The following is a 14397-nucleotide window of genomic DNA, read 5'->3' on the forward strand; positions in this document are numbered from 1 at the left end:
GGGAAACCAGGGTAACGAATAGTGTCGAAAGTAGCTACTCGCGAATTCCTAGTCCCTACGAAAAATGCCGGTCTTTCAGAGACTTTCTACGTTATTATAATATACTATAATATCGTGGATCATCCGATCCCACGTAATAATGAGCTTCGAGACAGAGCGAATGTGTATTTTTATATAAATTATAGTTTTCTTCGTGTATTTTTTATATTAATAAAATTCAAATATTGCAGTGGGACCGAAGTCGGCTCGAACACGTTGACGAGGCTCTCGCGATTTTTTTAGGAAAAGCAGGGTAACGAATAGTGTCGAAAGTAGCTTCTCGCGAGTTCCTACTCCCTACGAAAAATGCCGGTCTTTCAGAGACTTTCTACGTTGCTATAATATACTGTAATGTCGCGGGTCATCCGACCCCATGTAATAGGTTAAGAGTTTATGGCAGAGGCCGGTTCGGTTGCACACAATTTGAGGAGAAAGGGATTTTACTACTTTCGTGAAATCACACCAATGTACACGTGCGATGGTCCACAGGCTCTTTCGAATTTCTACGAGTTTGCTTCGGTCAATATTGACTCGATCGGCTTCCCTGTTGCTGCCACGTGCGGAGACATGCTGCGTCTCATGTTGGCACAGTTCTCGGCTACTTGGGCAGTAAAATTCTAGAAGAGTATGCGAAGCGTTATTCGTCTGGTTCATACCAATGAATGGAAAGTAGGGTAATCGCATCGTGTTTTTTTACGAACGAAGGAAATTTTTTCACGTTGAAAAGCGATCGTGATCTAGCTTGGATCAAACGATCGTAGAGTCATCAAAATTATAGTAGATCACTCTGTTTGCTCTGAAGAGCTTCTGAATAGCTTTTCATAGTGAAATCAACATAGTGATTGTTGTTAATATCATGTAGATTGATAATTAAACTGTTGCGAATAATAATTTCATTTCTAGCAGCCATTTTCACTCGATCATTTTATGTCTTGATCGTGCGTTAAAGTATTTAGAAACGTGAATCCTCGCTGTAGCCTCGTTTTTAAACGATTCTATGAAAATTTCGATGACAGTGATTATACTATCGCGCACACGTTTAGAAAACGTGTATCTGCATTAGTTCAAACTGTTCAACTCATTGTAAAGATGAAAATTTCACGCGAAAAATCGTTTCATAGCTGCCTGGCGAACGCAAACGTGATCAGGTGCGATCAAAATTTGTCGTGAACGATACTTGCAACGCCTTTTCTTCCTTTTCAACTTTCTATTATAATGATGCGTGTTAGAATCGAATTACACCTTAACGTCGTATAGGCAATTAACCAGAATGTTTCAGCTTTGTTCGCGATGACGTGCAAAACTGACTATCGTCGTATAATTTATCGATGAAAATTTTAACGAACCGCTAGTTTCTATTCACTTAATTAATAGGAAGCAACGCGAAAAATTCGGAAACGAATTTTCTAAAATTTCGAATTCACGTCGAACAGATTTCTTCCACGTTCAATGTGAATTGTTTTCACACAGTCGTCGCGCGAGTTCGACAAATGGAAAGTTCATTTGCATAGTAAAAGAAGCCCGGTTCGCGAGGGAGAAACCAAGTGCAACAGGTTCGCGCAATGAACAGTCGCGCTTCCGAGCAGCGCAAGCAATTAGGACTACCATTTTTCACATGCAAACAGAGCGCTTCTTGCAAGATTGATAGAGCCTCGCGACGATTGCAGCCTTCAAAGTGCAACGAGGTTCTAAATTAAAACATCAAGTAGCAACGTTGGTTGATGAACTGGTCTTTCAACCAAGAAACAGGAATCAAACAAAAATTAAAAGCTAAATATACAAGATTGAAGTTTCGAACCATTATATCTTTTTAAGATTCTGTCGATATACTTCTTCCATCATTTAGTGGTTTCCACAGGGGGGCAGTTCGAGAATGAGTTATTAACAGTGAACTCTTTGCATTCAAGATGAGCTTAAATTGAATTTTGTTGGATACCTTTGTTTTATTTTATTTTATTTTATAATAATTTAAATAATCGAATGTAAAAGGAGAAGCTTTCAAAAATTATTTTATATCTGTGCATTCCAATTCTCTTTTGTATGTCTTAAAACTTTGCTGTTTATCGTGTCACTTCGTTTTATTATTTTTCTAAACAATTTCTTAGCGATTTCTTCAAGATTTCTTCAACTGTTCTTTCGTTCTTTTATTATTTTCTGTCATGTTCTTTAGAAGCTTGTTCAGGCCTTGAAGTTAATGGTTTTAAACTTCCTTTGCTGTTTATCGTGTCACTTCGTTTTATTATTTTCCTAAACAATTTCTTAGTGATTTCTTCAACTGTTCTTTCGTTCTTTTATTATTTTCTGTCATGTTCTTTAGAAGCTTGTTCAGACCTTGAAGTTAATGGGCTTTTAAACTTCCGCCACGTCAATGATATCACTTTTTCAATAATAAGAATTGTGTCACAGAGGTGGGATATCAGGAGTTTAGAGAATGACCAAAAAAAGATTGGGAATCACTGTATCAATTAAGCTAGTAACTTAAAGTAAGTTCAGCTTTGAATGAACAAAGTGATGCAGCTTTATAATGAATTGTGCGAGAATCAGGATCTGAGATCAGTAAGGATTCCACCTGACTTTCAAACTTAAGGCTCTAAAAGATTTCTAGTTGAAAACTTTACGAGTTACACTTAAGTGTAAATTAAAATGTAAAACTGTCGATGTGAAAACACGTCGTCGGTAAATACTTATACGATTCAAGAATTCGTGGTACTACGTGTATGAGAGCATTGAGACAATGACAATGACGTAACATCCACGACTGAATCAACATGCTGCACCTGGCATTTACACCTTGCTATTCGTAATTATGCGTTCATACCTATCATGCCCAAATTCGAGAAGACTTTGAATTATACGAATTTTCAACTCTTTGAAGAATTTCAAGTGTCTTCCTTGATGAAATAACGGGGAATAAATATTGAAACGATACGGGGATTAGACAGGGCGCTGATTCGCACGAATGCCCATCAATGAATACCAGAATTTACTGTTAGATCTCCTCCATGTTAGGTGGCCCTACAAACCATAAGAAATTGATCACTTCAATTTTACATTCCCAAGGGAAGAAAAGAATTAGAAGAAACATTTTTTTATTCCGTTTTAGATCTTGTCGATGAGACAAGATGAAAAAATATTTACATGAGATATAAATATATACGAATAGATATAAACGCAGCATAACAACAAGGTATTATTAATTTGGCAGCTACTCACCTCGTCAACGCTTATGTATATACGTTCACGCATTCCTCCTGATTGGAGCCTGAATACTCTACGAGCTCGTTACTCGAAAAGGCCCGCATTTTCCCACGACGAGAAACGCAGACAGACATTTCCTAAACATTTGCCACGGTGTAACGGAATTCCAGCGAATTCCAGTTTGTCCGGAAGTGTCGGGTTTCACGCGGGTTTCGCGTCGTCGCTTGGTAAAGTAAAAATCGAAGGACCTTCGGCAGAGATCTCTTACCATTCTTCAAGCTGCTATTTTTGCTCGTTATCGGTGGCGATGTATCAAGTGCTATTGTAACTGCGAATGCAGTCGAGGAACGAAACTCGTCGGCGAGTAGAAAGTACTGAGAAATTCTCGAGAAATGAGAACAACGGTGGATGTTGTTCCCGTCGTTCGACCAGGGGAAACAATCGAAACGATCGATACATCACGTGTACCGTCGTGTACCGTTCTTCGGCCGCGCGTTCCTTATCGGTTCAGATGTTCCGTTTGCTTCCGGCGTTCCACTTCCGGCCTCGTATTTGATTCATTTAGCGTACGTGACGAGCAAGAAAACAGAATTCATCGTAAGGGATCTCTCGTCATAGTAAAATTATTTAAAATGTTGTGACAAAATACTCGTCGATATTTCCACGCACAGGAATCGTCCTGACAAAATGAAGGTCACGTAGTATACATACATACATAGTTGATATAGAACGCCTGAAAAGTTTGGAGAAATAGTAAAATTTTCAGTCATATTAAAATTATTTAAAATGTCGTGACAAAATACTCATCGATATTTCCACGCATAGGAATCTTCCTGACAAAATAGAGGTCACGTAGCAAGTATACATATGTATACATACATATGTATGTACATAGTTGATATATAGGACGCCTGAAACGTTTGAAGAAATCGATTTTGATCGAATGTTTCCCGAAAAAAAGAGGCGGAATGAAACTTACGACTGGCAAGGATCCTCTTCCTGAATGGCGAGGTGTTATCTCAACGCGTGTACAGTTAGGCGCGAGTCAATGATCCTTGGCATGGCGCCTCATTTAGGCGAAACTAGATACGAAGAAGGTCGCAAAAACGGCCGCCGCTAGCTGAATTTCAAACATTTCAAACGGTATGCGGGTTTTCACGATGCATCCCTCGTGCCTTTTAATCACTTGCGCTGGCAACTGATTGCGGACCATAACGAGTGACCAAACCGTGTGTAAAATAATTCGTCGCTTTCTTCTTGAACTCGTCAGTATGATATCACTGGATAGAAATTATTGAGAAGTAATAAATTTATTATTTGTTTTACTTAAATATACTTAAAACTGGGAAAATATTACAACAAAATTTTGAAACAAAAAATTCTCGACGTGTGTGGCACGTTATTCCAGCACAAGAGGTTAACCACTTGCGCTGGCAACTGATTGCGGACCATAACGAGTGACCAAACCGTGTAAAATAATTCGTCGCTTTCTTCTTGAACTCGTCGGTATGATATCACTGGATAGAAATTCTTGAGAAGTAATAAATTTATTATTTGTTTTACTTAAATATACTTAAAACTGGGAAAATATTGCAACAAAATTTTGAAACAAAAAATTCTCGACGTGCGCGGCACGTCATTCCAGCACAAGAGGTTAAATACTTGCGCTGGCAATTGATTGCGGACCATAACGAGTGACCGAGCCGTATACAATAATTCGTCCTCTTTTTGAATTCATCGGTATGTCACTGGATAAAAATTATCGAGAAGTAATAAATTTGTTTTACTTAAATATACTTAAAACTGAGGAAATATTACAACAAAATTTTGGAACAAAAAATTCTCGACGTGCGTGGCACGTCATTCCAGCACAAGAGGTTAAATACTTGCGCTGGCAACTGATTGCGGACCATAACGAGTGACCAAACCGTGTGTAAAATAATTCGTCGCTTTCTTCTGGAACTCGTCAGTATGATATCACTGAAATTATTGAGAAGTAATAAATTTATTATTTGTTTTACTTAAATATACTTAAAACTGAGGAAATATTGTAATAAAATTTTGGAACAAAAAATTCTCGACGTGCGTGGCACGTCATTCCAGCACAAGAGGTTAAATACTTGCGCTGGCAACTGATTGCGGACCATAACGAGTGACCGAGCCGTATACAATAATTCGTCCTCTTTTTGAATTCATCGGCATGTCACTGGATAGAAATTATCGAGAAGTAATAAATTTGTTTTACTTAAATATACTTAAAACTGAGGAAATATTGGAACAAAAAATTCTCGACGTGCGTGGGACGTCATTCCAGCGCAAGAGGTTAATTGAATCCTCGAGTTATACATACACGTTGCTTTCGAATGTTATTTTCGTTCGCTTCTGGAGGGCGTTATTCTCGTTTTTAAGTGATTAATCCTTGCATCGTTTATTGGAAATGAATAAAAAATTTCAAGGGTCTCTGCACACATACAATATATATAGAAAAGAATAAGAAGAGCGTTTAAAAGACGAAGAAGGTCGGTTTCTTCGCAATTAATGTCATTACACTTTTCTTTGGCGTTCCTAGAAGAGACAGGAAACCGTGAAAGCATCGCGACACACGAGCGCAACTTTTTCTTTTCACCGCGTGAAATGTCTTTCGAAAGTAGTATTTCGTAGATTTGGAATGACCAAAGAGTACCGTTGCCAATGAAAGACAAGATAGAGGTACTACTCGAGCCAACCCGGGCACACATGTCCCGCGTGTACATGCCTTTGCAGCTGGTGATAGCGCGTTGCATTCTGGGTCACGTGCTTTTCGATACGCGTGTACACGATACGCCAGGGCTGTAACGAAAAAACCCGACACCTTTTAGCTCGGGAATTCCGAACGGATTGATTCGAATCACCCATCGAGTTACACAGTTGTAACCGAGTAATTAAAAATCACGTTGCTTTTTGCAACAGCAATTTCTACTTGCTGTAGATCATTTGCCGAGATCAATTTTAATTTGGAAGGCGACGTCAGTTTCTCAACTATAACCGACATTTATTTTTAAGAGTAGAAAAATTTGAAACTCGTTCGTTTCGCAACGCAGTCGTTTGACACTTCGTGTTCAGGTTTCCGTCGTCTCAACAACCGTGAAACTTCCTCAAACGAGCTGCAATTGATTTTCCGCAGAATTTCGTAAATTTCGTCGATTAAACGTCAATTAAACTCTTTAACTTTAGTTTCTCTGTCTCGGTTAATTGTTGCAGTTCAAACCTACTTAAGTCCTGTGGAGACGCACTGCATGAACATCAATTACTTCATCCCCGACGAGGAAAATCTAACGAGGGGTTTCTCCGACGACGCTATGACTCGACTTCGTACGTAGAATGGATTAAATAAAACATTGATACAATTGCGAATGATATTACCTTATGCTTAGAGGATGCTGTACATCTTCACCGCTTGTTTCATTTTATTGGTTTTCAGACATGGGCAGATCTGTGATAGCTCTGTTTATAGTGGGATTCGTTGCAATCTTTACGGCATTCTGGACGGGAGTGGTGGGCTGTTGGAAGAGGTCACCAGGAAATATCACAGCCACCGCAATCTTGATGTTGCTAGCATGTTAGTGGCTTCGTAAATCCAATGCATATTCTAACTGTTCTTTCTTGATGATGACTGATCCCATGTAGCCCTGAGCAAAGATATTCCCCCGATTATTAAAGTTCGTTCATGAAATTTTCCAATCGTTAAAACATCATTAAGTTAAATCAGAAGTTTCGGAAAGGACAGTTGTTGGTATTGTATTTAATACAAATGGAAATTGTTTGACAACACACAGGCTTGTTGAGTGCTAGCGCTATGGGACTTTGGCACGGGGTGGAATATTACGAGAAAGAGAAAATCGTCGGAGAAGAGTATTACCAACAATGGAGCAACGTAAGTGACGTTTTTGCTACTTAAGGAATATACTTTCGAATAATCTGACACCAGTTAAGAAGGCGGTTAACGCGCGTGCACGAACGTGTCCGAAGTTTATTAGTATTTTCACTAGCAGTTGTATCGTCAATGTAAGAATATATCTTTCCAAGTAATCGCCTATAAATATTAGTTACGTAATATTGTCCGTAGATTTCCGGTGTCAGTCTCATGTCCATTAACGTGTGGCATCAAGATGCAATGAACACTCGCAACCGCAACGGACTTGTGTAATATAGAAAGTAGCCAGTTGCTTTCAATACTAGACGAAAATATTTCTATCTCCGCGTTTTGACGGGGTTTAAACCAATCTTGATGCAACACACTTGATTCAAAGCAATCTCCAGGATTCACGTACAATTCCATTTACAGCGGTTGCATCATCAAAGCAAGGTGCACCGATATATAAATTGCAAGTTACAGAGCAGTTGCAAAACCAGTTACAGAATATATTTATTACCTATTAATAAGAAAATACGTAAACAAGTTGATATTGGTTCACCCTGCTTCTGAATCTGACAATTTTAAACACGTCGATCTCTCAAACTACCTGGAAGGCTCCAAGGATCGAAAGGAGTGAGCAGAAGGTGAAGAAAAAGGAGTAAGGCCCTAAGGAGGAGGAGCGCGATTGTTCAATATCAGGAAATATTTGCCCGCAGGTTTTAAGAGACAATGCAGTGCAGTGGTACGGCTGGTCATTTTATCTTGCCTGGCTGGGGGTGGCCACGTGTTTAGGCACAATGACGCTATTCCTGATCGCGGCATCCTGCCTCCGGCGGGAACATGCTCGCGAGCAGGCACAGAACGTTCAATACATCATGCCAGGTGACACGAAAACGCTGAAACAGTTGTACTAACTTCCTCCGTCTTTTCTTTTTTTTTTTCCTGGAATGCGGCTCTAGGTCCTGAAGGACAACTCACTAATCTCGTACGACTGGTCGTACGTGGTCGCTTGGGTCGGCGTCGGTTGGTCGTTGGTCAGCGCGATCTTGTTTAGCGCCGCGGCGATTTGCTTGAGGGGCGAGAGAATGCGCGAGGAAGCGATGAACATGCAGTACCTCATGCCTGGTACATATTTAACACCTTTTGCTTTTGCCATGAAACGCAACGAGCTCGCGCGGACTCCTACTAAGGTCGAGCAACGTATTTTCCGTGGCTTGCGGCTGCTTCACGGATCCATGACCATCCATTTTGTCCCCTGAAACGTTTATCGACAGAAATTTAATTAATGGAAAAGTTTTTACAATTTTAACTGGATGTGGAATTTTAATTTGTGAATTTTATAAATGGACAATGTGTAGTGCGGATTTAACAACGACCTTTCACAGTCACGTTGATTTGCGAGTTCTCTTCTCCTTTTTTTTTTTTTTTTGCTGTAATCGAATGTATGCTGACAGGTGTCTCGAAATATTCGTGGTTGTAAGAAAGGAGTCTGCGCGTGCATCGTGTACCACTAACTTTGATTCATGATTACTGGGTTGACCCCGAAAATGACGTTCCTTGGTTTGAAAGTAACGACGGTCGTTCTACTAACTTGAATCGATTCAGATGATACTAGAGGTTTAACGAAAAAAAAAATGGTTGATATAGAAGCAATAAATCAAGATTTACGTAAAATAGAAATCGCCGGATCGTGATGTAAGAGTATTACACGTCGGCACGCGTTTGAACGCAGCAACAAAACAGAACAAGTGATACTGCCATATTAAGCTAATTAACGCTTGCACGAAGAAAAATATTATTTCACGTTACTTTTGCAAAATATTGTGGATACGTTGTCGTACAGAATATTTAATTTACATAAGCAAATGCACGAATTAGCAGAGATGTTAATTAATTAGCGGACGTGCATATTTTCAAAGCTAAAGTACAGAAACTATAAATAGTGGCATTGAAAGCACAAGAGAGCAGAACGAAGTTAATTGGAATGAAACGTGAAAATCTTGTTAGAAAAGCAGACTGCGTGAAACTTTCCAAACGTTTAAAACGCCTGATTATCAATTGCTTCTATGTCAACAAATTCAACAACGTGTTTTCAACGTCAAGATCTGTTGCAATAAATCCGACCATTGAATCACATAGAGATAAGACCGAAGAAATATCTAAATGTAAAAATTATACAGATTTAACAAACGGAGCCATAACTAATCGATAGTTAAATATATTCAGGAGATCAAAGTTCCTATAGAGACAGGTCGTTGCTCGCTTGCTTAACATTTCAATCTGACAAATTGGTCCCTGTATGAAAATAATACGTTGTACATAAAATACCAATTGGCACTCCAAGTAGAGTTACGCTTGTTAATTAAAATGTGACCCCGTTTATTGTGGATACGATCAGTTGTTAAGCATTGGCGACATCGTGGGAAAAAGAACGCTCGATACTCGTCTTCGTGAAACTCTTACTCTTTCGATTCACGGTCTGTTTCCACCGTGGATTAAAGCAATTTTGTCACGCTCTAATCCTGAAGGAAACTTTCTAGATGAAACGGTTTCTATCGATGATCGATATTCAGGCGATATTTCGTGCTTCGTTCTTGCAACTGTTTCAAGTTTCCTTTTCGCTATAAAAAAAAAAAAAAATAAAAAAAAACAACAATATCAGTGAAAACCACCGTTTAAACGCTGTTCTTAAATTGGATATTAAAGAAATATTTCGTCAAAACCGGTATTTGTGTTAACCTTGCGATTTGCTTGATAAAAATTCCAAAAACCGGAAGAACACGTAGAACTATGAGGCATCCACAGGTGCGTTATAAGTAGCTCCTGTGTTGGAAAGCGGCATACTTGCCTAATTTTATGCTCGATCCTCCAACGCCTGTTGCTGCGCAAGGATTTCCACGTTTGCGTATTCATCAACGTGCACAGTTGTCTTCAAGTGGAATTTAATTCACATTCACCCTCGCGAAAACGAATAACCAAGAGTCTAATTCACCCCGATGAAAAAGAATCCATGCCTTTTCTCGATCGATTGTCTTGAATATTCATTATCTCATTGTCATTGTTAATGACATTCGTAATAAGAGAATTGCTATTAGCAGTTATCGAGTTTGACTATTAATGAAACAAAATGTGACTTCAAATCAATCAAAAATCTGTCGTTCTATTAACAAATGAAAGAAATACGAAAATGATTTTGTTCGAAACAAATGCAAATACTAATCGAAATATTTCGTTTATCACATAATTAAAAACTAGTAGTGGTTTGTTGTTTCCGTATTTAAGTGATTCAAAGTTCTTGATGTGACAACACAATCAGAAAATGCCACGGGGTGTTTTATATGCGGTTGCAAAGGAAATTGTACGACCTCGAAGTGATCATAACTGTTTCATCTATCGATATTCCAAAGTTAGTCTAGAATCGTAACTTTGAACAACGATAACCGACTGAGAGGCTAAGAACTCGCAACCTGCACAAAAAATGAAATTAACCTTTCGATTGTTTTGCCTTGGTTTTAGTATATCCTCAAAAGCAACAATACGCTTATGCCGGTTACCCAGCACCGGCGGCATATCCAGGACCTTACTATCATGGATCGCAGTACGGACCGTACAACTATTGAAGAAATCCCGTGTCATCTCTATCAACAGAGGAAAGAGTCTAGAGCGCAGAGCGTAAAACGTGCTCGCAGTGAACGAAAGCGAAATCTGGCAAGCAACGATCCCCGAAAGGGGACACTAAAACAGAAACAAAAACAAAAACTCCGGAAAAAAAAAGGACTCCGAAAGGCCGATCGCAAGTCTCAAATCGAGCCTGCGCGAAGAAAGGAAACAGAAAGCAGAGAAAAAGGACGATCGTGGGTCCCGCCCTAGGAATAATTTATCATTTGTTTGAAACGCTACGTTACACGTTACTTTGTGGTGCACATCCGCGGCTCCCACGATCTCCGATCTCCGTTTTCTCTTTCGGCAGGTATTCGTTTGGAACGCGATCGTTCGCACAGAAATCAATTTGACTCGCGAGAGAGACAGTTGCTCAAAAAAACAGCCTTACTTAGAACTCGGATGACCATATACATATACATGATGTTTCTTTCTTTTTTTTTTTCTTTTTTTCTTTCTTGAATCTAATATTCTTTGCTATATTATACTTCGTACGTGCTGATCGTGCTAGGAAAATAATAATAATAATAGTAATAGTAATAGTAATAAAGGCAGATATGAGCGTGGGAGATGTATAAGTAAATTGATCACACATTTGATTGGCTACACGATCTTTCTCAAATGAGCGAAGAACGACGTGTCGGTCGACATTTGTCTCGCAATATCGTGACGTCGAATTTCCGAAAGTACCGTCCAACTGACAATGTCGAGTCGTCAATTCTTATAGTGTCTTATTCTCAAATATTTTGATTTCTACTGTGAATCGAATCATCGAATACTTCGTTACCTATATACATATGTTTGAGTTCTGGTAAAATATTTATTAATTTGCAGAAAGAGCATTCTACGGTAAAAAGAAAGAAAAAGAATATCGAGTAAGAGTTCGTTTATTTATGTATGTTGTAATCGAGTAGAAATTTCAATCACGATCAAGAGTAAAATTCGGCAACATGGTTTGAGAGAAATATTCGTTAGTCAGATCGATGTAAATGATAGAAAGCGTAAAATGGGTGCATCGTATCATTCACAAATATCACATTTCATAATAACGATTCGCATCATCGACTCACTAGAGTACTTTCTAATGTATGAATCCTTTCCTTTTTTTTTTTTTTTTTTTTTTTTTTAAAATAAGATAATGACATGTAAGATTTCTCATTGCGATATCTTAATAATGTGTAAGGTATTAAAAAATAACAGATATTTCAATTACTTTATACATATTACTTTGAGTAAATAAATTAAATCAGATTTATACGAATTACTATCTCTTTCAATCGTTACAATTACGCTGTGAAAGTATAGACGAATGGCCTAGAGATTGGAATAGTGTAAGTATAACTGTTTGTACATTCGGAATCATTTGTCATTTCAGAGAACGAGTATGTGCTATATAAAAATTCCTAACCCCTTGGTGTACTATAAAAGGTGCAACATGTATCATTAAAAATTGTTTAATATATTCGGTACATCATAAACGTGTGAGTGATTTTTTTTTTACTCACCCGCCAAATTCCAGCTTAAGTCTTCTAGTTCTTTTTGTCAAAAACGAAACGTTGTCCACGAAATAAGTCCACCTCAGAAATTTGAAATGCTACGTATTGTAAATACTCTTTAAAACATGGACGTTTCAATAGTTCGGAGTTTTTAGTTCAATTTCGTTTCTTGTCGTCTGTCACATTTAAAATACTCGATAAATAACGTTCAATTGAACATTACAACTATGCGTGTTTATGAAAAATTTGAAGAATACAGTATTTACTAATGCCCGATGCAGTTAACCAATAGTAATCGAGATCCTCCTCGGTCACGTGATCTCCATTTCAAAATGGCGATGCAGATTTAACTGTTCCAATAGTTGCCTCGCGGCATTCGGTTCTGTACACGTTTGTTACAATGATCAACTTTATGTTGCATATTTTTTTAATTTCTGTGGGTGTTTTGATCACCGACTCAAATATTATATCACAAACAGGCTTACGGAATAAAAAGGTATACAATGCACACAACCTGAAAATTTTCAACGCTTGTTCATTTTTGTCGAGCGCTTTCACTTTTTTCCTCATGCATTCATCGTCGAAAGTCATCTTTCGCAATGCGCGTCATTGACCATTGTTAACATACATCAGTTACAGTCATGAAATGATTCCAGTACGATCGCACGCCGAGTAGCCTATCAAGAAATCAAATAATCAAATTGTCAGATCTGTCAAATGTTAATCATATGAATGAAGTTTTAGATAACATATGTGTTGTGAGAATTGTTGGAACACCTGAACATACGAAAGTAAAAGATGTAAGTTGGAATAATATTAATGATTTATAAATGCGCGAGTTACTAATTTAAATTGGGAAAGATTAAATGAATGAGAAAGAATAAATAAATAATGGATAAATAATGTATGATGAAATTTTTGTTTAATGATAATAAGAACTATTTTTTTCCTTCTAGTATATCAAGAAGTCAATGAAAGATCTCGGTTGGACTGTTGAATCTGATAGCTTTGAAGATCACACCCCAATTTTTGGAGCTTTACAATTTGAAAATATAATTGCAAAATTAAATCCTAATGCAAAAAGGTATTTGGCATTAGCATGTCATTACGACTCAAAATATACTAGAGAAAGAAACTTTGAAGGTGCTATAGACAGTGCTGTACCATGTGCTCAAATGATTAACTTAGCTAAAGTTATGAAAGATCATTTCAAATCTATAAAACATGTATGTATAGATTAGACATATGATTTTTATTTGACTTTCTGAAATTATTTCTTTTATATTTTCAGAATGATGTTAGTTTAATGCTTATATTCTTTGATGGAGAAGAGGCTTTTAAAGAATGGAGTCCAAAAGATTCTATTTATGGCGCAAGGCATTTAGCAGAAGTTTGGCACAATAATTATACTAATTATGCCCAGGGAGAAACTATTTCTGAATTAAATAAAATTGAAAGTATTAATAAATACTTAACAATTTATATAAAATACTCACTGATTATTTTTCTTATAGGATTTACTAGTTTTGTTAGATTTGATAGGAGCACCAGATCCAACATTTTACAACTATTTTAGCAACACAGAAAATTGGTATTCTTTATTAATGAGCTCTGAAAGTAAATTAGCTTCTTTAAAAAAGTTTGAATCATATTCTTATGGACAACCTACACAAACATACTTTCAACCATATTCCGTGGAAGCTTACATTGAGGATGATCATATTCCCTTTTTACGTCGAGGTAAATATTGATTTTTTTTCATGTATATTATATATATATTTTATAATATATATGTTATTTCAGATATTCCTATTCTTCATCTAATACCATATCCTTTTCCAAAGGTTTGGCACAAGCCAAGTGATAATCGGAATAATATTGACTTAAAAACAACTGAAAATATCAATAAAATTTTAAGAATTTTTGTAGCTTCATATTTACATATTAATATCTAACTACCAATTGAAAAATATTCATATTGTTCAAAGAAATTTTATTTTTATTATGACAATATTAAATAATAAATAATATATATACATATATATATATATATATATATATAAAATGTTAGATAACATTACAAAGGTAACAGTATTTTACAGTAAATTT

General features: G+C 37.1%; 2 protein-coding genes and 1 long non-coding RNA gene across 10 annotated transcripts in view; 2 read left to right on the top strand and 1 right to left on the bottom strand.

The window, feature by feature from the left end:
* LOC122528162 overlaps window positions 1-12270 on the top strand; it is a 28676-nt gene extending 16406 nt beyond the window's left edge. Inside the window, exons 3-7 of one of the 5 annotated variants that reach the window (XR_006306500.1) lie at window positions 6478-6588; window positions 6698-6835; window positions 7053-7150; window positions 7562-7776; window positions 7849-7930. Coding sequence is in view for 4 of the 5 variants with exons in the window: in XM_043653012.1 (XP_043508947.1) it covers window positions 6478-6588; window positions 6698-6835; window positions 7053-7150; window positions 10649-11002 (701 nt within the window). In the remaining variant the exon portion in view is untranslated. The other 4 variants (XM_043653014.1, XM_043653013.1, XM_043653012.1 and 1 more) reach the window with 4 other exon arrangements.
* On the bottom strand, window positions 2290-4478 carry LOC122528172. Of its 2 annotated transcripts, none has more exons than XR_006306510.1 (3): window positions 4217-4478; window positions 3253-3970; window positions 2290-3054 (listed from the first exon to the last, which is right to left on the bottom strand). It is a non-coding gene; the product is annotated as an uncharacterized LOC122528172 (long non-coding RNA). The 2 variants fall into 2 exon arrangements; XR_006306509.1 differs by having other exon boundaries at window positions 3253-4148.
* A 324-nt stretch (window positions 12271-12594) lies between the features above and the next one.
* LOC122528159 (glutaminyl-peptide cyclotransferase) lies at window positions 12595-14372 on the top strand. 3 transcript variants are annotated; one of them, XM_043653006.1, is made up of 6 exons: window positions 12595-12784; window positions 12945-13088; window positions 13245-13514; window positions 13580-13741; window positions 13803-14028; window positions 14092-14372. In XM_043653006.1, the coding sequence occupies exons 1-6, from the start codon at window positions 12689-12691 to the stop codon at window positions 14241-14243; spliced, it is 1050 nt and encodes a 349-aa protein (XP_043508941.1). In that variant the 5' UTR covers window positions 12595-12688; the 3' UTR covers window positions 14244-14372. The 3 variants fall into 3 exon arrangements, with proteins under 3 accessions (XP_043508941.1, XP_043508942.1, XP_043508943.1); XM_043653007.1 differs by having other exon boundaries at window positions 12646-12784; window positions 12922-13088; XM_043653008.1 differs by having other exon boundaries at window positions 12656-12784; window positions 12928-13088.
* The last annotated feature ends 25 nt before the right edge of the window (window positions 14373-14397 follow it).

This window comes from Frieseomelitta varia, unplaced genomic scaffold (assembly GCF_011392965.1).
Source record: "Frieseomelitta varia isolate USP_RPSP 00005682 unplaced genomic scaffold, Fvar_1.2 scaffold_246, whole genome shotgun sequence".
NCBI lineage: Eukaryota > Metazoa > Arthropoda > Insecta > Hymenoptera > Apidae > Frieseomelitta > Frieseomelitta varia.

Bases quoted from the DNA above. Each gene is read 5' to 3' on its own strand.
- LOC122528159 (XM_043653006.1), top strand. From the start codon at position 12,689: ATGATCAACTTTATGTTGCATATTTTTTTAATTTCTGTGGGTGTTTTG. The intron at 12,785-12,944 runs GTATACAATGCA...AAATGATTCCAG, and splicing joins CAGGCTTACGGAATAAAAAG to TACGATCGCACGCCGAGTAG. The intron at 13,515-13,579 runs GTATGTATAGAT...TTATATTTTCAG, and splicing joins ATTTCAAATCTATAAAACAT to AATGATGTTAGTTTAATGCT.